This window comes from Anomalospiza imberbis, chromosome 8 (genome assembly GCF_031753505.1).
Source record: "Anomalospiza imberbis isolate Cuckoo-Finch-1a 21T00152 chromosome 8, ASM3175350v1, whole genome shotgun sequence".
In the NCBI taxonomy this organism is placed as follows: Eukaryota; Metazoa; Chordata; class Aves; order Passeriformes; family Viduidae; genus Anomalospiza; species Anomalospiza imberbis.
Window position 1 is genome coordinate 18,593,569 of NC_089688.1, and position 20,754 is coordinate 18,614,322.

General features: G+C 40.7%; 1 protein-coding gene across 3 annotated transcripts; it reads right to left on the minus strand.

Moving 5' to 3' along the window:
- Positions 1 to 98: 98 nt before the first annotated feature.
- On the minus strand, positions 99 to 20,711 carry ACTA2 (actin alpha 2, smooth muscle). 3 transcript variants are annotated; one of them, XM_068197605.1, is made up of 9 exons: positions 20,510 to 20,711; positions 7,946 to 8,117; positions 6,117 to 6,245; positions 4,679 to 4,789; positions 4,100 to 4,184; positions 3,854 to 4,015; positions 3,417 to 3,608; positions 2,328 to 2,509; positions 99 to 1,547 (listed from the first exon to the last, which is right to left on the minus strand). In XM_068197605.1, the coding sequence occupies exons 2-9, from the start codon at positions 8,072 to 8,074 to the stop codon at positions 1,404 to 1,406; spliced, it is 1,134 nt and encodes a 377-aa protein (XP_068053706.1). In that variant the 5' UTR covers positions 8,075 to 8,117; positions 20,510 to 20,711; the 3' UTR covers positions 99 to 1,403. The 3 variants fall into 3 exon arrangements, with proteins under 3 accessions (XP_068053706.1, XP_068053705.1, XP_068053707.1); XM_068197604.1 differs by lacking the exon at positions 20,510 to 20,711 and adding an exon at positions 10,640 to 10,789; XM_068197606.1 differs by lacking the exon at positions 20,510 to 20,711 and adding an exon at positions 9,072 to 9,230.
- Positions 20,712 to 20,754: the final 43 nt, after the last annotated feature.

The window sequence follows — 20,754 nt, forward strand, 5'->3', positions numbered from 1 at the left end:
TTTAAACTGAAAACACTTTTCCTGAAAAGGATTTCCTCAATCTATCTAGAGTTAGATAAAAAAATCTAGACAGAATTAGAAGGAAGAACCATACAAAGTTATTTGCTTTTATAAGAGTTTATTTAGTCACTGTTCCAAGAACCCAGATTACTTATACTTTAAATAATAAGGTTAGTACAAAGAGGTTTAAAACACGTGCTAGCAGTCAGAAGCTGGACAAGATCTGGAACCCCGGGGTTATGAAGACATGGTAAATAACAGGTGCTGTTGCAAAGAGCTTACAGTTTGAAAGGTAACAAGTAACAGGCAAGTGAGGTAAACTATTGAGTTGAGAGAGGAAAATAGGTTAATGAAAATAAATAGCATCCTTTATCCTGAACTCTAATGAATATAGATTGCAGCAAGTTCCTTAGAAGTGACCTTTTCCAGGTCTGTCTCAGTTAATTCTTTATTCATATATATATATACTTCCAAGACAGTATTACTGGCTTCAGCTTCTAAGCATATACTTCTAGCTAATGTTTTGAAGATTATAAATGGAATCAGAAAAATCACAGGAAAATAAAATTGTCTAAATTATTTTAGCTGCTTTGAACACATTACCCACCCCCGTGTTTAAAAAAAAAAAAAGTTCTGAAGAAAAAGTATATTAAGCCAGCTTAATTATCCTTTATATCTTGCTAGAAATCACAAAATAAAAATAATAGGCTGCACTCATCCTGAGGGCATACAATAGGAAAGTCATATGTTTGACCTAGTGTTTAGATATGCTCCCAAAGGAACAGGTTTTATTTCTTTAAAGAAAACACAGGATTGTTGTGGTACATATCATACACCCCTGGGCCATGCACTGTAAGAAATTAGCTTTTCCAGCACGACAGCTATGAAGTAAGAAGTGATGTGGATAGATAATATTTCTGGATAGAGCAGATACAAAGCAGCGTGCCCATGCTCATCCTGATATTGAACAGTTGCTGTGCTCATTTGATACTGCCTAGAACTTTGTAAGAACCACAGCTGGTTCTGTCTGCACATTAAAATGTTTTCTGAGGCTAAACTTTGAGAACATGCAGTCTGACAGGTGAGCATCTTCTGGCATTGGTATCATCGAGCTAAAGGTACCACCATTTCTGTTCAGCCCAGTAGAGTGTAATAATAAATTCATGTCACAAGATGGAGCTTCAAGCCAGCTGTAATGGCATCTCCACACACACTCATGGCGTGCCTTTTGTTTTTGTTTTAAATAGGAGCAGCAATTTCGTAGCATATTTTAAATTTATTTAAGAAATACACAGTATCCAATTAATTAGATTAATTATGATGAAGGATTTATGGAATGAAATTATAAGAATGTACTTTGCTGAATACATTCACACTGAGGAGACACATAAAGAAAAAGCAATTTAAAAGCATTTGCGGTGAACAATGGATGGGCCAGCTTCATCATATTCCTGTTTGCTGATCCACATCTGCTGGAAAGTAGAGAGGGAAGCAAGAATAGAGCCTCCAATCCAGACCGAGTACTTGCGTTCAGGAGGAGCAATGATCTGTTTAAGAAATAAAACATTAAGTACGACTGTCTTCTAGGAATACAATACATTTTAATACAAAAATACTAAAGCAGTGATCTGTGATATTAACAAAAACACTGCATCTATATGATGGTGCTATCCATTGCTGCAAGCAGGAAAGTTTAGAATTTGTTATATAAATCTATACCCTCAAATTCTTTGTCTGACTCAGCCTCCTCAGTGACCCCTATCCCTGGTGCACTCATGTACTCCTGAGCATATATGAGAAAAGGGGACATAATTGCTCTGGAAACACATATTGACAGTCAGGTGGGCTTGAAAAAAATCGATGACCTATGGAGCACTCCTTTTGGTATAGCTGATAAAATGTTTGTAAAACAAAGAACAGAAGATTTGAAGCAGCAGAACAAAGATTAGTTTGTCAGGGCATCTTTCTTTTTCAAACTTGTAAGCCAAAGACAAAAACAGCATTTCCTCTCTTCCATGTCCATCAGACTAGAAGGGCTGAAGAAGCTCACATACAGCCCCAGAGGAAAATTTATGCTTCTGGGTTCATGCTGTTCTTTGGCCACATTAGGACATTTGATCAAAATCAACATGAACAAGGAAATGAGAGAAGGCTCTCTTCTTCCAGCACCAAAGTTACCAGTTGGTGATTATTTGCTAAGTAATCCAGATGTAAGTCAAAATATGTTAAAGTCACTTACTTTGTAAAGTGTTGCATGTTTCACTAGATCTTTGAGGACTTTGTAAATGCCAGCTCATATAGTCTACAAATGACTGCACCATACATACCTTGATCTTCATGGTGCTAGGAGCCAGAGCAGTTATTTCCTTCTGCATCCTGTCTGCAATACCCGGGTACATTGTGGTGCCTCCAGACAGCACGTTGTTGGCATAAAGATCCTTTCTGATGTCTATGTCACATTTCATGATGCTGTTGTAAGTGGTTTCATGAATGCCAGCAGACTCCATGCCTGGGGAAGGTACAGAAGAACACTGAGGAAGCAACTCCATACAGAGACTTAAAATTGTTAATGCAGAACTGACATGCTGTTTAGTGACTCTTTGGAAGACATCAGTCTCAGAGCTTTGGAAATCTGGAAAGCCATTTTGCAGTTGCCTAAATTATTTTCTTAAGAGTTCCTTGGTGTACAGCCCTCCTCTCCCCCTTACACACAACAACTTTTTCTTAAAAAGAAAGTTGGGGTGTGGAATAGTAAAGTTTCCATAGGCTTCTGAAGTTAATCTCAATTGTCCTAAGAATTCCTTATATGGTCTTGGAATAATTTGGAGTTGTTTTCTTTTTTTTTTTTTCTTTTCAAATTAAGTCAACTCGGAGACAGAAAAATCAAAATATGTCCTAATACCTCTAGGTATGCAACTGCTTTATCTCTGAGTTGAAATTCTGCCTATTGGCAGAACTGACACTGGATTTCTGTGTGACCTAGTTGCAAATCTGCCTTCATGGATGTTGATTAGCATGGCATTGTCTTGGCTTTTCTCCGGAAAGGCGATGAGCCGTGGATTCAGGATTTGGAACAGTCTTTTGGAAAAATAAAATTAGGTCTTGCTGCCTGCATGCCCCTCCCACCTCTCCCACTCCTGGCAAGCACGTCCATACATACAAAATGGCACAGGAACAATGCCAGAAGGCAGGAATAAACATAGTGGGTTTATTTTGGGAAAACATTTTGGCTAATTGTTTAACGTCAAGTTCTTCCCACCACATTAATAGACCTGGTCTAAAAGATTGTTTTATAATGGGTGCTAGGACACACTCTTGGGTAGGTCTGGGTGAGTTAGTAATGGAACACAAGCAAAAGGAATAGGGACTTGGTATTTCTGTGGAGTTTACCAAGGCAGAACAGTCACTGAACCTACCAATGAAAGATGGCTGGAAGAGGGTCTCTGGGCACCGAAAGCGTTCATTTCCAATGGTGATCACCTGACCATCAGGAAGCTCATAGCTTTTTTCGAGAGAGGAGGAAGATGCAGCAGTGGCCATCTCATTTTCAAAGTCCAGGGCCACGTAACAGAGCTTTTCCTTGATGTCACGGACAATTTCACGCTCCGCTGTAAAGAGGATTCAATCTTTAAAATGGCTTTCAGGAAGGACCCAGACCTGTTGACTGGTTGTTCCCTTTCATCCTCCAACACCCTCCCCATATTTTAAACAAATCCTCTGCCAGTCTTTCAAGGGACTTTCATGTTGGAGACCTCATGCCTTTTCAGCTGCAGAACCACTGATAGTCCTTCTGAGGCCAGTAGAACCACTGCCCATGAACAATGTTCCATTTTGGCCAGCAGTGTGTCCTTACCAGTGGTCACGAAGGAGTATCCCCGCTCCGTCAGGATTTTCATGAGGTAGTCTGTCAGGTCCCGGCCAGCCAGGTCCAGGCGCATGATGGCGTGTGGCAGGGCATAGCCTTCATAGATCGGCACGTTGTGGGTGACACCATCCCCAGAGTCAAGCACGATCCCTTTGAGATGGTAACATACGGTTCATTGCCATCATCCCCACGGAACTATTTCAAACATCTATGCCGTGTTCCCCAGAGGCTTACCTGTGGTACGTCCAGAGGCATAGAGGGACAGAACGGCTTGAATAGCTACATACATGGCTGGCACATTAAACGTCTCAAACATAATCTGAAATACAATTAAAATAATTGTCTTTAACACTAGAAGGTTTAGATTAGTTGAAGCAATTTACTGGAAAAGAGGTAGAATACAAGATTTTCTCTACGCTTGGTAAAAGCAAGAAAGGAAAATACAAAATCTAAATTCAAAATATTTGTCCTGTAAGGTATCTCCCTGTATTTGGCCTATATCTTTATCACATTAATATAGCCACATGCACATATTAAAGATAATTTTGTAATAGGCCTGGGCATAAAAACAGATTAAGATGACAAAGTTTGGACTGACTGGAGTGCTCACATTCAAAGTGGATACAGTGATTTTCTAAACTGTATGTAATAATATGTAAATATGACAGGTGGTCACTATGTACTTTCCATCTTCCATAACTGAGAGAGACTGCTGGACAATGTGACTAACTGGAATGTGTGACTGTGAATGTCAGATTCACATCCTATTGAATGAAAAGGTTGGACTATTCCATAGCTTCAGTGTGAGCTCACCTGTGTCATTTTCTCACGGTTGGCTTTGGGATTCAGCGGTGCTTCAGTCAGCAGAGTCGGGTGCTCTTCAGGTGCAACCCGGAGCTCATTGTAGAAAGAATGATGCCAGATCTGAGGATAGTGAGAGAAGCCAAGGGAAAGAAACACCATCAGTCAGCAGCTCAGCATCACTTCCAGACAGGTACTGAGCTCCAGCACTCTGCTAATAGCTCTAGTTATAGGCTGGTGATGTTTCTCATGCTGTTGTTCTTACTGCCTCCACAGAGACTACCAGAATTACTGTAGAGAGCAAATCACATCCTCAGGCTTTACTACCAGCAATATATGGCTTACTTTAAGGACACATAAGGAAAATTAATACAGTACTCTTACAACAGAAAAGACAGAACAGGACACACTTGGTTCCAGCAATGCTATTTCAATAATGACTGAAAGGGAAACAGTTCCAGAACAACTCAGAGAACATACACAGAGTTCAATAGATAATGAGTCTCTTGACAGTTTCTTCTTTTGGTTTGTAAGGGCCAGACCAAGAATTCATGAAAAGAAATGAAGATAAATGGTTTGTGAGGTTGAAAGCCAACTTGTGTTCATCACCTCCACATAACTTGTTCCTACTGTAAAAATCTGAAGCCAAATTAGGCAGTGAGGAGGTTAATACACTGATAAGAAGTAAAACAACCAGAGATTTCAGTCTGAAGGCCAAGAAGCTTTTGCTAAGCTTATTTTCAAGCTGGTGGTCATTAGGGACTGGTTGATATGTTTGGCATCTAAAAGATTTTGCTTTCAAGCAAATTCTACAATACTGAGACTTACTAAGTGTGGGTGACTCCACACACTTACAGTGTTTTGCGATGTCCAGACTGTTCCAAATATCCTTATTTTTACAGAACAACATTAAATGGAGATACCATTTTAGAATCTTAGATATTATATTATCTGTACAGACTATGACTATAAACATGATTCTGGAAGCCTTTCAATCAAATACTGGCTCTGAAATGGATGCATTGCACTGCAATATTGCTAATCTTCCAAGCATTAAAAACTATGTGTATAAACACTGCCCTTCTCATCAGAATCACACACATGCTTTGCATTTTTGCAGAAACAGATACCTTCTTAAATTCCATTTTTTACTGGCAATTTGATCTATTCCTTTTTCCTTCTTCCTTCCCTTCTTTCTCCCCCTGCCCCCTTCTCAATAACTAGCAAAGATCAGGCTGGAGTAAAAGAACTCCTGATTACAATTTTGGTGTACTCCTAGTGATATTCAAGCTTTAGATGCGCATCAACCTTGACTGTTAACAAGCTTCTCCTTGAATCATCCTGGATAGGATGACACTTTCATCTAAAATTTAGTGGATATTCTGTAAATATTTGGATCAAATAGTTCTGTTGATCAGTAGTACACATGGGCTTTTCAAAGCTGAAATACCTTCTCCATGTCGTCCCAGTTTGTAATGATGCCGTGCTCTATGGGGTATTTCAGGGTCAGGATTCCTCTCTTGCTTTGAGCCTCATCACCCACATAGCTGTCTTTTTGACCCATACCAACCATCACACCCTATAAAATAATACAAATTGTGTTAGTTTCTCAGGGAAAAGTGTCATAAAGTAGACAGAACATTATCTGGGAAATAAATTCAGTTACCAGTTATACTAGTTACGACATAATTTACTATTACTAATAAATGGAGTATTATGTGTTGCTCTTAAATTGCCAGTATTAAATGTTTGATTATTAAATCTCTGGAGTTCATATTTCCACTACAGTTAAGTAAAAAGAGTAAGTACAATATTAAATGCATCAAGATAAAGTGGGAAAACTGAGTTTGTTTATGTTTGTTATTATTTAGGGATGAACAGTCCGCTAAATGATAATAAAGTGAGGTAAAAGGAGAAAGTGATATTGTGCCATCTAAGGGTCAAGATGGAGTGATACACTTTACCTTTACATTTCCCAAAGCTTCAGTTTCAACATTTTTTAATCCTCTATTTGAATGCCATAATACTGTAATTAGGGATGGACGATTTAAATCTACTGTGTGGAGTTCTTTACAGATATTTTCATGGATCCTGTAGAAATTATTAAAGGACCAGAAGCTGGAAACTACTCTGGATATACACTAGTTTCTATGTTAAAATCAGAAATAATGAAAGAAAAATAGAATATAGTAGGATCCCTTAAGTGCATAATACTCCTACCAGAACTTAGTCATTACAGATTCTAAACCTTGGCATCTCTAAATCCATGTCTTAAAAAGAGGCATCCCAGATTTACAATTTTTAATGGGATGATCTCTCCTAAATGATCAGGAAAGAAATGTTCTAGAAATCTGTATTTGTTTCTACTGTAACTATATGGCTTGGTTTTGAGCAATTATTATAATTTACACTAGCTACAGATGGTGGCATTTGAATGCACTTTTCAAATTATGGTAATTCCCAGAGGCATCAATTAGCCCTCCAGTCTTTCTTTCTCTATTGAAAGGCAGGTATTTCTCCAATCCTGGAGAACTTAAAATGCAATTGCTGGGTATATAAAATCTTCATCTTGCAAAGAGCTTGCCTCTTTTCCCCCAGGGCCTTAGGTGACACAGAAGCAATTAGGTGTATCTGTTAATTACTTGGATTAGTTTGTCATGACCTAGAAAAGCTGCTCTAATTCATGCTTTTGGTGATCTGTCTCATAAACTCTCTATAATTAACAGCTCAGATAATAAATGCATTTTGCAAACTATTAAAATATAGTGGAATGCATCATACACTCAAATATAAACCTTGAAGCTAAAGAAACTCAACCCTAGACAAGTACCCATTTCTGGTACTTATTCATTAATGAATAAAGTGAGAAAGGTTAGGAGGAAGCTAACTGAAAACTTCTGCTTCCTCCTTTAGTCTTCCTAACATTACCTATTATCAGCTTTAAGGGCAGTCATAATTTCTACATGTTCCTGTGTTGGGCTTATTTGGATTTTGCGCTGGGTTTCTTTAAACTAGTTTTACTCACCAAGTTCTCTAGGTGACTCAAAATTAAGGGGGAGAGAGAAAAGATGGCATAGAAGAGAAAGAAAAATTTTAAAAGGATTTCTTTACAGGGCAAGAGACCTCCTTTGATTCAGGTGAGTGTGCTGCTGGACTCATTTTGCCTGGAAATACTGTGTTACACAGATCAGCCTAGGCTGGACTAGCCCCAGGCACAGACGGCCCTGGCTGAAGAGCTGGGGACGGGGCAGCAAAGCCTTCTACAAAGTAGTTCATCACCTGGTGCCTGGGACGACCCACAATGGACGGGAAAACTGCTCTTGGAGCATCGTCTCCAGCGAAGCCGGCTTTACAGAGCCCCGACCCATTGTCACAAACAAGGGCAGTGCTGTCCTCTTCCTCACACATCTTCTACAGCAGTGCCTGCTGGCCTTCCAGACAGAAAACAGCCCTATGGAAACAGCAGGGAAGAATTAAATCAAAACCAAAAATCCCACTCAGGTAGCAGACCACCCTGGCTACCAGAACCTGCAAGGAGGGGAATGGCCCCGGGCTGGGAATCACAAGGACTGCGGGGCTGTGGGAGGGAATGGGCTTCCTTCTGAAAGCATGAGAGGTAGCAACCATGTCTGTGTGCACTAGAGATTATCCAGGGAATTCCAGAGGAGACTTCCAGCCCTGCGGCACGGGCAGAGAGATCAGGGAGCAGCAAATGTTTATCTAAATTTGGTCTCAGAGATCCACGGCTGGGGGAGGGAGATAAAAGAGAACACTGGACTGACAGCTGCAAAAACAAAAATTCATTTGCATTGAATTCAGCACAACTTCTCCTGCTTTTCTATCACCCTGACAAAATCCTGACACATGTGGATAGCTATTAAAAGGTAAGAGCACTTCACCTTCCCCTTCTAGTTGTGGGCTTCCCAAAAACTAATTACATTAAATGCTATGCCTGTACCAGGGGTGTTTTCCTGATTTCCTGATGCAGATATTAATCCACTGGGGAAGATGGCCAATTAAGTTTACATTTAACCTTTTAAAAAGGTAGAAAATTTCCAAATGAAAAAGGGGGGATAAAAAAGAAGCAAGTCTTTTACAGTTCTCCCCTAATCAGTCAGAAAAATAAACCCACCTTTAAAATTAAGCCAGAGACAGTATGTGTTTTAAAAACAGGCCATAACGTCTGCTCTATCATTATTTCAAAGCAGCTAATAAACTACATTTGTACAGTGACAGAACAGTTAATGTTGGCTCCTTGGCTCAGTAAAAAAAAAAAAAAACTGTTTTCTTGCTCTGGCAACAGGAAGATAATACGGGTAATAAAAATGCCTTGAAGGCTTTGTATTGAAGTCAATTACAGAAACAAGCTCTGAATACCAGGAGTCAAGAAGAACTATTTGCTCACAATTTATAGTGTGGCAGGGAATCACTTGGCCCTCTCCAAGCCTGGGCTTCCATGCGGAGTTCAACAAATTGCAGTGTGTTAACAGCAAAGGGAGACAGCTGTCATCCACAGACCAGCTGGCTCCACGTGCAATCTCCAAAACCTTCTGCAGCAGGAATACTGGAAGTGCAGGCAGAAATGAGAATAGGCCAGCAAGAGCCATGGCCAGTGAGCAAGGGAGGCCACAATCTGTTTAGCCTCTACAATGGATGGAACAAGCACAGACAGTTCTCCCAAATGCTTCATTTGAGGTCCTGGGTCTCTCCCCAGCCAGGCAGCCACGAGACATGGCTGCAGCCCTGCTCCTGCAGGCTGCGTGGGCAGAGCTCCCAGGAGAAGACAAGGATAGGGAAATCCTAACTGTGTGTTCCAGATATTATATCATTATAACTGTGGGAGGAAAGTAAGTTGCAATTTTTTCATTTATTAAACTCCTTAGGCTCTTTATATTAAAATATTTACTGAATGGAGTACAACTGTTATCTAACATGAATGAACAGACTGGTTTGGACAAACCATTTCCTAATTAGGAAATATGCTTTTCAGCCGTCTGTTTTTGGAAGAGCGTTTGAGGTCAGGGGGGTTGCTCAAACCAATGCAGCTAATGCAATGCCAAAAATCACTTGGGGGAGGGGAAGAAGGGGGCAGGAAAGGCTACATTTCTGGGCTTAGTGGACTGTAAATGAAAACCATATTTAGTAATAAAGCACAAAAAGTTGAAAAATCAGACAGAGGGCTCTGCTACCAACCAATAAGTTACAGCTCAGGACTGCCATGGCAGGCAAATGTCACTGAGACTGTGGAAGAAAGGAAATTTTTCTCCCAAGTAAACAGAACAGTCTTTAGCCTCTTTCTTCTCCTTGTTTTGCTTGCAAATATAATCAATCACCTCACCAATCTCCACAATAAATTATAAGGGGAACTCCAGCTCCACAAGTGCTGTGTGTAGCCTTTTAGTTAATGAATATTTGGCATTTTACAGAACAGTTGTTTCATATACATAGAGACAAGGATGAATACACATGCATCCTCATTTTATCCTACTAGACACTGCTGATTTGCATACTTCCAGCTCTTCCTGCAGTCACATTCCATGAAACACTCTTTCATCTCACACTCGGTTGAAAGCACTGAAGCAAATCTGCTAAGAAACACTATTACATACCCCATCAGGAACTCTGTCCCGAACTAACACCCTAATGTCACACAGGCTCATTTAAACCAGAGTATATCTGCAATTCCAGCAGTGGCATTACACAAACCATTTTTTATACAGTTGCTGAAGTGCTGGTAGAAGCAGTAAAATTATTAGGGTAAATTATTAGGGTAACTTTTCTTTTTCTTTCAGAATATAAAATAAAGACAACTCAGTATAGATACTACAAGTATTTTATCGACTCAATTCTAATAAGCCTTTTAAGCAAACTACAGCACAGCAGTACATCCTCCTGAGCAACTTCCACTTGACATTATTTAATTGAAATCCTCCAGCAACCTGTAAATCATGCCATTGGTTCCGTGCCACTTACCCTGACAGCGCTTGGCTGAGGATGGCTGCTCTAGGGTGGTACACTCTGTATCTGAAATCTCAGAGGTTATATAGCCCCTTCAGCTCTTCTCCTCCCACTAGCCTCCCAAACAAGGAGCAGAGACAGACAGAGACAGAGCTGAAGTCTCTTACAAAACCATATAGGGACCTTAATACAAAAAACTCTAATCTGGGTGGCCACAGGCCCTGGGTTTCTTCCACTGCATTCCAGTGTAGAGCTCATGAAACAGGAGGAGACTTTCAGCTGTGTAAGATAAACACTTTAAAACTTTAGGAGAGTTGCTAAAATACAGAGAGAGTGTGCCCACAGTAGACATCCTCTGGCAGGAGGATCATGTGCTCAAACAAGAGAGGTCCAGGACTCCACTTTAACATCCAAGAAGCAGAATGAGAAATTGGAAGAGCAGTCATTTATAACAGGGAAGGTCTTTTTAAACAAACACCGTGCTGTCATTAAAGATTTTGATAAAAACAATGAATAAATATTTTTGGTCAGCTAAACAGCTGCTCAAGTTTTCTACAAAGTCTCTTTAAAAGCTTATAATTTTGCTTGTATAATAAATGTTGCCCACAGGCTTAAGGTAGTAAAAAAAGTACCGGCTGTTGTACAAGATTCACAGAGAAGTCTTTGAAGGTTGTGAAAATGTTCAGTTAAAAGACTGTTATGATCCTCTCTGGTCTGTGATAGGTTAGAATCCACTCTGTTTCTCTGAAAGCTTATTTTCCAGCTCTAGGCTCTTCAGGCCAAATTTACCCTAGAGCTGCTCCACTGATGCCCACAAATCTGGACTGCCAGAAACTCACATCCCAAATTGTTCATAATAAAGTTGTTGAATTTTATAAGCCCAGCTATCTTTTTCATGGAACGCATTTTTAGCAAACAAAGGACCAGTTCTCACTGTACAAGTTATTTTCAGCACAGGCCTGGATTTCTACAGCTGTAGCCAACTGTTCTGTGGACAGATTAATTGTAATGAAGCAGCCCTTTCACAGCCAACAATGTTTTGTCATTAAGTTTGTACAACAGATGAGAAACAGCATCTCTTATCTCCAATATCAAACCTTACAAATTCAAAAGTTCTCCAAGCCAAGAGAGATGTGATAGTCCAAGTGAGAGCCTTGCTTTGCAAGTCTTGTTACAACAGGGAGAGGCACCGTGCATTTGTTTGTGGAGTGCTGGCTGCCTAACTGAGAAGCTTTCATGCCAGAAAACCTCAGTGAAAGTTTTTCTGATGTGAAAATTCAAGGAATAAGCTGCTAGCAGAGATAGTAAATAGGCAGAATTATGGACTGAACACCAAAAGGAATTTAACTTTTAAGGAAAGGAACTTTTAAGGAATGTAACTGCTTTGGAGAGTCAGAAGCAGAAGCTAACAAGTGTTGGAACGTGAGCCATGCAAAAACTATTCATTATTCCACTTCCATCATCAGGGCAAAAGACAGAGATACTAAAAAAAAAGAAAAAGGGAAAAGAAAAAGAAGAAAAGGAAAGAAAAAGGGAAAGAAAAAGGGCAAGAAATAGGGAAAGAAAAAGGGCAAGAAAAAGAGAAAAAGAGAGGGGAAAAAGAGGAAAAAAAAAAGAGGAAAAAAAAGAGGGGGAAACAAGGGGGGGGAAGCAAGGGGGGGGAAGCAAGGGGGGGAAAAAAAGAGGAAAAAAGAAGAGAAAAAAGAAGAGAAAAATAAAGAGAAAAAAGAGAAAACCCATTGAGGTAAGCAACCCAAAACTGAAGATCTAAGCAGGCCCTTTTTTGCATATCTTCAACTGACTTTCAAAGGACAGCCAAAACCAAATTCTTTGGTTTTAAACAACACTCAACAACATAGCTGAGAAAACTTGCATACCTCATATAGAACATATGGTATTAGATTAGGGAACCCTGGTCAAGGGGAAGGGGAATTTCACACAGCAGAACCCTTCAGTGCAATATCATGTCTGATTTCGATACAAACATCTATTACCTTCTAGATCAGAAGAAACACGCTCCAAGGTTTTCAGAAACATCATCCTTGAATATCTAGACTGGGACAAAGATTCAAAAGAACACAAACTTTCTGCCTTACTGAGTAGAAGTTCACAATCCCAAAATAACTTGGTGGTGATTGTACTATGGTGGCTACAGCACAAGTGAGATCACAGAGCCAAGTAAACAACCCTTCAGCAGGGCTGGTACATCATCCACACTGCTCCTTGGCATAGCTAGGAATACAGGCAACAGTTCTGTACCTTTGTGAACATGAAGGAGACAGTGGCCATGCAGATACCAGAGACTGGACCTCTCTTAAGCTTCGTCATGATTGCTGTAACCTTACCCTGGTGCACACCACAATTACTGCTGGTGGCAGTGGTGGCAGAAGCACCCCCTTGGCTGCTTTTAGGAATGGTTATTTGGGTGGGGCTCATACATCACTTTCCCTGTCATGGGCACCAAAGATTTCAGGGTGCTCATGAAAAAGATACAGCTGACACAGAGTCTCACTCAGAGCAGGCAGTTGTTGATATGGTGATACAGAGTAAACACCAGCTCTTTGGAAGGAACTGCCATATGAAGGATATTTGTTAGGGACAGGCACAGGCGGACTAGAAGGAAGAAAGAAGCCCAGAGGCTGACTGAGCAGTAATGAATGGATACACAGCAACAGCAGAGGGAAAATGCAGAGGTGCTGCCCAGCCGCAGCTCCAGAGCACAATGAAGAGCAGTGCTCAGCAGGCAGCACATCTCTGCAGTGAGACATGATGGAAAATGCCAGGGCAGGCAGGAAGGAAGGCAAACAGGTGAACTATACAAGGAAATTAGGTCAGTCCAGCTCCAGGGACATTATAGAATAAAAGAATTTCTTTTCTTTTTAATGGCTCCATGCTGAAGTTATGATCACACAAATATTTCTATACATAAAAGCTCATGTGAGAAAAAAAGACATTAGTAGCTTACACCTTTCTTCTCAGTAACTTAGGTCATTGCCAGAGGGCTGAGGGGAGAGGGAAGAATGAACTCGGAAGAGACATGAATGAGAACCTAAAAAGAATTGGGTAGAAAAAGTTTGAGAATCAAGCCTGGGTGCTGGGGATCAAACCTCTGAACCCTCCTCTGCAGCTATGGACAAATAAGACCTCATCTGAAATATATCCATATAAATGGAGTGGGTCTTTGGGTTATTTTTTGGTTTTTTGTTTTTTTTTTTTTTTTTTTTTTGTGTTTGTTTTTCAAGGAAAAGAACAAAACACCATTCCTGAAAGTAGTGTAGCTTTCCCTCTGTAGGCCACTTCCAACACCAGCTTCTGCTGCCTTTCAGTCCTTATCCCACTCATTTGTACAGAGACTGCACAGCACAATTTGCCTGGTGTGTCTTTACCCCAAGGTTCTTATTCTTTCTTTGTATCCATAGCCAAAACCTATGGTTTTTGTTTAACTCCCCCTGAGAACTTCTTAGGTTTTCCATACTAAACCCTTTTGCAGTCTGTATCACAGGAGTATGTCTGGAGTATAATCACAGAAAGAAAAAGGATAAACTAATTTTGCCTCTCTCTTCAATATCTTTTCCCCTAATCTCTTAATGGAGATACTAGCAAAGCTCCAATGCACATTGAGAACTCTCTTGTCTTGACTTCCAGCATCTTTCAATATATCAGTGGAAATTTAACTACGCCTTCCTTAGTTCTTTCTTTTCAGTAACTGTGGATTGCCATATGGACACAAAATGTGCCTGGGACCACACAGCAGCAGGGGCTGTAGATCCACCCATGCCTAGAAAATGGCTCCAGCTGGCCCAAAGAATGCCATCTTGGAGGCCCAGCACCAGTGGGTAGATGCCATACTTTTTTGGTAAAGGAGGACAGAAGCTGCAGGCTTATCCCAGTCTATAGAAGACTGTGAATAAAGTAATCCTTTAGCTTTACTTTATAAGGGAAAACAACTTCTGAGATATGCATGGAGACCTTCCTGCCTCCATCCAATTGGCTGTTTAGGAATGAGGCTCTGCTAAATATGTCTCTGGCTCCTTTTTATTTGGGGATTCCTTTCATCTTCGTAACATTAGCAGAAGCTCTAAATGTTTTGGTTTGTCTGGCTTCAGGCCCTCTCTTCTATCTCATTGATAGGCTTTACACATCCCCACCCCCTATTTTGAGAAAGACAGGAATAAATAAGCTTTAGGGAGCAGAAAGTTGCTCTAATAACCTGATTCATTGCAGCTGTCATACAGTAAGCATCTGTAAAGTGTCAGATTAACCATAAACTGTCAGACCCATAGATTAGCTTTCTCTGTGGTTGTCAGGCTCCTGCACTGGTCCCTCTCTAACAACTAAGACAAAATTCCTCTAATAATTTTCAAATATGGCAGTTTTCAACCTTCAAAGTTTGGAAAGTAGTTTTGCCTGTGCTTTTCAAGAGCTAGAGGAGACAGTGTTTGCCATCTGGGCCTCTTAAGTAGGCTGATGAAGAATATTAATTCAGAACCTTCCTTCATCTTCTTAACAAGGTATCTTCCTCTATGGTAATGTGGTAAAATTATCCTTCATTCAAAATCAAAGGAACATGTTCAAAGCAAAAATGAGATAATGTCTCCCCCATCATCCTTCTTAGATAAATAAACAGCACATAAGCACAAGTCCTGCTGGGTCAGGCTGATATCCATATAGCTCAGCATCCTGTATCTGAGATTTCCTGATAGCAGATGCTTGGAAAGAAATGGGACACCTACAGCAGTAATTTTCTTCCTATAACCTCTCTCTTTCCTTATGTAAAGCAGAAGGACTTCTTGAGACAGGAGTATGTACCCATATCCTCACGCATAATAGATGCAGATATATTTCAAATTTTCCCTCCATAAATTTGACTAGTTTAAATACATAGTTTTGAATGGCCTTCAAGATTTTGAGTTGCATTTTTTTCTTGGTTTGTTTTGTTGTTTGTTTGGGGTTTTTTTTTGTTTGTTTGTTTGTTTTGGGGGGGTGGTAGGTTTTTTTTTGTAGAAATAAATTCTGCATTTTGTCTGCAAGGCATCTCCCATAGCTCACAATCTAACTGGTGTAGACATCCCTAATGTTACGAGGAAAACAACAAATATATCAGAAAGATAGTCAAAGGAACACTGTCTATACCAAGGGCTGCAAATCCAGCAGAGATCCTGGGTAAGCCCTCAGGCCACTGGCCAAGGCAGAGCTCTGACCCACTGCGTGCAAACTATCAGCAGCACCTCAGTACCTTGGTCACAGTTCATACTGACACAACTGTCCAAAATTACTCTGTAGAGAAGTCCTCACAACAATGTTACATTGGAACATCACTCAAGAGCCAGATCCCCCATGATCATTAGAACCTCTGCAGCAACAAGCTATCCAAACTTGTCAAAATGTAAACGACATCTTCCCACCGCAGCACGGTGGAAAACAAGCGCTGTACTTCCAGGGAAGTCAGACCTACACAGCCTGTGCATGGGACAGGGAGAGCGAAGGGGTCCTTCCTCCACAAAACTTCCCAGCTCCACAACCAACACATTCCCAGACTGACAGCAACAAGGACACCAGTTCCCCCCACATTTTTGCAAGTGGTTGTCCTGTTATTATCTCACCAAAAGCAAGGTTTCAAGAGGAGCTTGCACATTGTAAGAAATCAGACGGTTCCCATGAGAGAAATTTGCTGGAAGTGAGTTTCATGGAGCAATTACTTACAGATTAAACCTGTGCGCTTTGAATGCTTGTTTCTATCACAGCTCAACTCCTGTATGAGCCAATATGCCTGGCTCTCCAGCAAACCATGAGGAAAAGGACCTCAACAAGATAATTTCTTTCACTAGCAAATTTAATCATTTGCTGTAGTGCCACAGTTTCACATTTTGGCCCTAGATGATGGCAAATTGTGGAGTCACTCTCACCATAAATGTCACCAAGCTGGTACCTGCCTCACCCAAAGGCCCAGCCCTGGTCTCCATGTCTTGCTCCTGGCACTGGGTTTAGAGCATTTGGAGTTTAAGTGTCACTGCTGGGCAGGACAAGGAGATGTGGCCACACTGCAACTTCCTTGTCTTCTATATGAGTCATTCAGCACAACCTACAAACAGCTGAGAGCACAGCTGAACTTTTTTTTTTTTTTAAACTTCACAAGGACCACTAAATAACAGTAAAAGAATGAGCATTAAGTGGCAATGAACCAAAGAATGTACAAAATATACAAGGAGAAATCTACCACCTTTGTGACTAAAGTGAACACATACTTTTAAAAATACCTTTGGATAAAAAGGAAACCCACTTTTGGAATTGGCATGCCATTATATGAAAATGTATTCTGTTATATGCAAAATAAAACAATAATGCGGCAAATGCAGTCATATTTAATACATGTACATTTTCTGTATCAGGAAAAAGAAGTCAGAAGTCAATTCGAAAGTTTGCAAAAACTTTTGGGGTTTTTTTTGATTTCAACTCCACTGCAAGAGGACGTTAAAAGAGCCATCAATAAAGTTAAGCATGGATATTGCAGCAGGCATGAACAGCCTGCATCCACACAGATGTTACAAATTGGCCAAAGTGCCTCCAGAAAAATCAACACTTACTTTCATTAGCCCTTTAAAATGCTTCTGGGGTTTTCCCAAGGAAGAAAGGCAGTTTAACAAAAATTTCAAGCATGTAATGACAAGAAGTAGCTAATTAAAATCATGCCAGATGAACATGCCACTCTAAGTCAACCTATCACAGCTGCAAATACAGAATTCAAACAACAAAAAATAAAAGGAGAAAATATAATAAAAATTGAGAATAAGGCTGTATAAAAATGACTTCTTGTAAATTTTTTTGAGGAATATTATAAACATAGTTGTAAAAGCCCTCTAAACCCCTTTACATTCTAAAATATTAAAAAAACCAAATAACTGCAGATCCAACATATCCAGAGTAGTATGAGAGCTGCCTCTGAAGCTGAAGCCTTACAGCACAACAGTGCAGGGAAATCACTGCTGAGTGGGTGGAATTCTGTGGGAGCCAGCACTGGCTATACATCTTAATGCCTTTATCAGTGATCTGAACAATAATATAAGTTACAGAAAAAGGTCACAGATAAAAATCTGTGTGAGTGTGTACATATTTTTATAACTTGCTACAACCTACATTACAGATCTAAGACAAAACAGAGTTCACTCCAACAGAATCCTGTTAATAATAGGAAGCCTTGGGAAGGCTCTTTGCATTGTGACCTGTGCAGAAGGATTCTTACCCCATGCCCCCATGGTACTTTTGCTGAATGCCACTTTGGCTGATGAAAACACACCCAGGAACGGGGTACCTAACTCACTGCAGCTTGCAGGAAGGACAGGACGTCACTGGAGCTCTCCTGTGCCCCATGTGCAGTGCCAACCTGCTCTGTCACACCTCCCTGCACTCATCCTGGCTGCTGCTCAGCCCTGGGAAATCCTCCTGTTACAAAGTGTGGTGCCCCAGGAGACAGACAGCTGATGATGGTTGGTCACTTAGCACACAGCTGTGTCTCATGCTCTAGAATATTCAGTTTATAAACTGCTTCCCAAATGATGCTAAAGCCTCACAAAAAACTGAAGCAGGCAGGCTTTTGGTTCTTGCTTTGCAGATGCATCTCAGTTACATAAGGTTGTTTCTTCTTCCTCTTTCTTACAGGCAGCCATAAGAACTGTGGAAAAGTACAGATAATGTGCTATTTTTATTCAATAATTTCATTGGTTTTCTGAAAGTGTAAAAGCATTTTCCAGTCAAACTTAGGGTTTTCTTTTCCACTAAATGTACTTTACATGCCCAGTTTTAACTGCTTGCTCAAATTTCCTTACAGGCCAAAGAATAAAATTTTATTCCTTTCCTTTTATGACTGTAAGGAAGACTTAGATATATAATTCTGAAACAAACATAACCATCCTCCTGAAACATGGAAAAACTCAGAATTCTCAAAAACTTTTCCTCATTCCAGCCCATTTCAGGCCCAATTATTGTACCACTGGTCTCAAGGGGGATGAAAACTCTCAGGATTCAGGTCTAACCTGCCAGTGGGAGATTTCTGCAAACTTAACTGCTTTTTGATCCATTTTTGTTCTTCTTGCAAGCAAGTAATATCACTAAAAAAAGACAAGTCTCAGAATTATAGTTTCTACCATGTTGTCAGTCCTGTAAGTACTGCCTGAGTTTCCCTTTCTTTCAGTTCCTTGCTAGCAACTTGTTGAAGGCACAGTAACTCCCTTCACAGCTGTACAACACTGCTGTACAAGGATCCTGAAAATGTCTGGAGAGTTTCCACATCAGGATACCAGAACTATGTACAACTCTTCCAGCTTCCTAATTAAAGCCCATTACTTACTGCATTGTATTTAGCTGTCTCTGGGAATTCATTTACAAGGTCAAAAGCTCAGACCTCTTCAATATAATATAAATCATTTCCCTGCACACTGATTGCTCTGCACTACACATTGTTTAATACAAGGAGAAAATGATGCAATGAACACATTGTTTAAAACAAGGAGAAAATGATGCAATTAGCAGGTCTTCAGCACAAATACATCCCCCTTTCTGAATTTAAATAAAACATTGTTGCTATAGCATTTTATTGCAGTAGAGACTGAACACCACTCACACTGCAAATGTGTGAGGCCTTCTCAAGAAAAGGGGCTGGAAGGAACAGGGGACAACCACACTTGAGGAAAAGGGTTAACATCTGTGCTCTTTTTCTCTGCATACAATACAAGCTACTGTTTTCATGAGGGCTAAACCTTCCCTATCACCTTGTTTTTAATAACTTATTATCCTTTCATAACTTGTTTTTGTCAGATTCTGTTTCTCAGGTGGGCCCCCTGAAGAGAAAACGTGGGGTTTGTACCAGGTCACTCAGGAATAGTGGGGCAGTAGCTGCGAGGGCAAGGAATAAGCTCCATGTACCAACAGCCTTTCACTGCACCTAGCTGTGACACTCCAGGCTCTGCCATGTGCTCAGTGCAGAACAGACCATGCTGCCCCTTCAGGGAACTGATGGAGAAGGGGTTGGTGGTCAGCCCTGCCTCCTCGAGAGAGGCAAATCCCCAGGCATTGATATAAAACATCTTTATTTATGCTTTATGCATAGGTAGTGAAACCTTAGCTTCAGTCAAGGCAATGTCAGAATTACCATTGATCTAAAAAAAAAAAAAAAATTGAAAATCACGACTCTCTGAAGTGAATAACTGAAAAATGAGAATTCAGTCCAAAACCTCTACTTCCAGAAGGTAAGATCATTTCCCTACACTAATGGCAGAGGCATGTGAGTTCCTCTTCATTTCCCACATGAAACTGAGGAACTGCTCTCCTCTCAGCTGGCTGCCTCCAGGCAGGGAGGTTTCTGAGCATTCCCAAGCTGGGAGAAACACATGGGAAACCTGTGGCTTTAAGAGCCGTGGCCTGCACTACCACTTGACTCTGCTGCCCGTTCCAGGGAACCAGAAATGCATGTTCTGCTGTCCATCTCTCTGCAGTCCCTCATCCCATTCCTGCATCTGATCTGGCTCACAGCAGGAGAGACAGCTACTGTGCAGTGTGGAAACGATGTCTCTTTCAAAATACTGGCCTCCAAGAAGTATTTGGGAAATTATTCAGGTGAAAAATAACGCTGATGTCTTATCTGGGAATTGAACAGACTGCTTCAGACAGCTAACATCACTGCATTCCTTCTCATTATGACCACCTTTAGAGATGCACAGCTATCTAAGCACATCATCTAATTGTTGATGAGAACCACTGACAGAAAACAATCCACTGCATTTTGACAGAAATATAGATCAGTCTGTACTACACACTCAACCCTTTTGCTACAGCTCACAAAACCTTACTATGCAGTGGGCTGTGCAGCTGAATAGAGAAGATATGACTCACTCCTGTAGCTTCAACAGCTACCCAGGCCTCTCTGCTGTTTGTGCAAATGTGTGGTAGAAGTGGGGGAGTCGGTGAAGGCAGGGAACAGTGCTAACTCCCTGATCTCCAAACTCTGTTCCTACCACAACAGCCCCTCTCTACCAGGATTTAGCTGTTGAGCTTCTACTTGAAGCACAAATCCTGCTGACAAGCACAGTGCCCAGGAGACAAACATCCAGAGTAAGATCACTGCATCCTGCTCTGGC